Raw genomic sequence first — 1052 nt, forward strand, 5'->3', positions numbered from 1 at the left:
GTCCTGCCTGTGTGGCAGGAAGGGGGCTGGGGTGGACGCGCTCTGTTGCTCCGGCGGGGCGGCTCAGGCATTGCTCTGTTGTGCCATACAGATCCTGAACCTGACTCAGGCGCTGAAAGACGGGAAGAGCCCCCTACACCTGGTTCAGATGCCGCCTGTGATTGTGGAAACGGCGCGTTCCCACCAGCGCACCTCCAGCGAGTCCTACACGCAGAGCTTCCAGAGCCGGAAGCCTTTCTTCTCATGGTGGTAGCTGTGGGAGCCGCGGGCAGGGCTTGGCCGCCTCGGACTAGCACTGCGAGAGGAGCCGGGCCACTGCTGGCTCTTGCGGCCGGGACTCGACCTTCTGGGTAGAGTGAGCAGGTGTGGCTGGAGGAACCTGCAGCTGAACTAGAGGAGCCAGGCAGGTCGGGCACGGTCCCTCCCTAGCTCTGTCGGAGCTCGGTGCCCTGCCTGGGGCAGGGCCCAGGGGGAGGCGTGGGAATCCGCTGGGAGCCGTGGTGTGGCTGGAACCCTGCCCCTGCCTGCCTCCCTCGGCCTGCATGCGGTTCTGAGCACCCCTGCTTGGGGCTGGGATGAGCAGGCTGCCTGGGCCAGGATCCGTCCAGCCCTTTACACCAGCCACTGGCCCTTTTCTTCCCCGCCGTGCCTGCTGCCGGGCTGGGAAGGCCTGTAGCGGGTTATACCCTCTCCCTTTCCCCGAGGGTGTGCTGTACTCCTCCACTGTCCCTCCTCTGCCCCAATCCTGTGCACGCTGCTTTCCTCAGGGGGAGTTCCTGCTGCCCGCTGGCGCAGCGGGGACCACAATGAACGGCTGTTCTCTGGCTGGGGGCTCAAGGAGGGGACACATGAGGGACAACTCACAGGGCTGGCTTGGGTGCAGTTAGACACTAAGGGGAAAGAGGTGCTGGCTTGTCCTTGTGAATGGCAGCTGGCTCTGGGAGGGGCTGTAGCTTAGTGCCCCCCCCTCAGCTGGAGAGGGCCGAGGGTGGGTGGGAGCACCCTCTCCCTGTCTCTGCTGCCCCCGTCCATCCCTCCTGCCACGCCTCCGC

The 1052-nt window shown here is 65.7% G+C and overlaps 2 protein-coding genes across 2 annotated transcripts in view; both read left to right on the forward strand.

Annotated features, from left to right (window-relative positions):
• PI4K2A (phosphatidylinositol 4-kinase type 2 alpha) overlaps positions 1-975 on the forward strand; it is a 4142-nt gene extending 3167 nt beyond the window's left edge. The window contains exon 9 of the mRNA XM_009323302.1: positions 92-975. Coding sequence (XP_009321577.1) covers positions 92-253 — 162 coding nt within the window. The 3' untranslated portion in view covers positions 254-975. The remainder of the gene's footprint in view (positions 1-91) is intronic.
• MARVELD1 (MARVEL domain containing 1) overlaps positions 543-1052 on the forward strand; it is a 3804-nt gene continuing 3294 nt past the window's right edge. Inside the window, exon 1 of the mRNA XM_009323303.1 lies at positions 543-547. Within this exon, the coding sequence (XP_009321578.1) occupies positions 543-547 (5 nt within the window). The remainder of the gene's footprint in view (positions 548-1052) is intronic.

This window comes from Pygoscelis adeliae, unplaced genomic scaffold (genome assembly GCF_000699105.1).
Source record: "Pygoscelis adeliae isolate BGI_AS28 unplaced genomic scaffold, ASM69910v1 Scaffold294, whole genome shotgun sequence".
Classification (NCBI taxonomy): Eukaryota; Metazoa; Chordata; class Aves; order Sphenisciformes; family Spheniscidae; genus Pygoscelis; species Pygoscelis adeliae.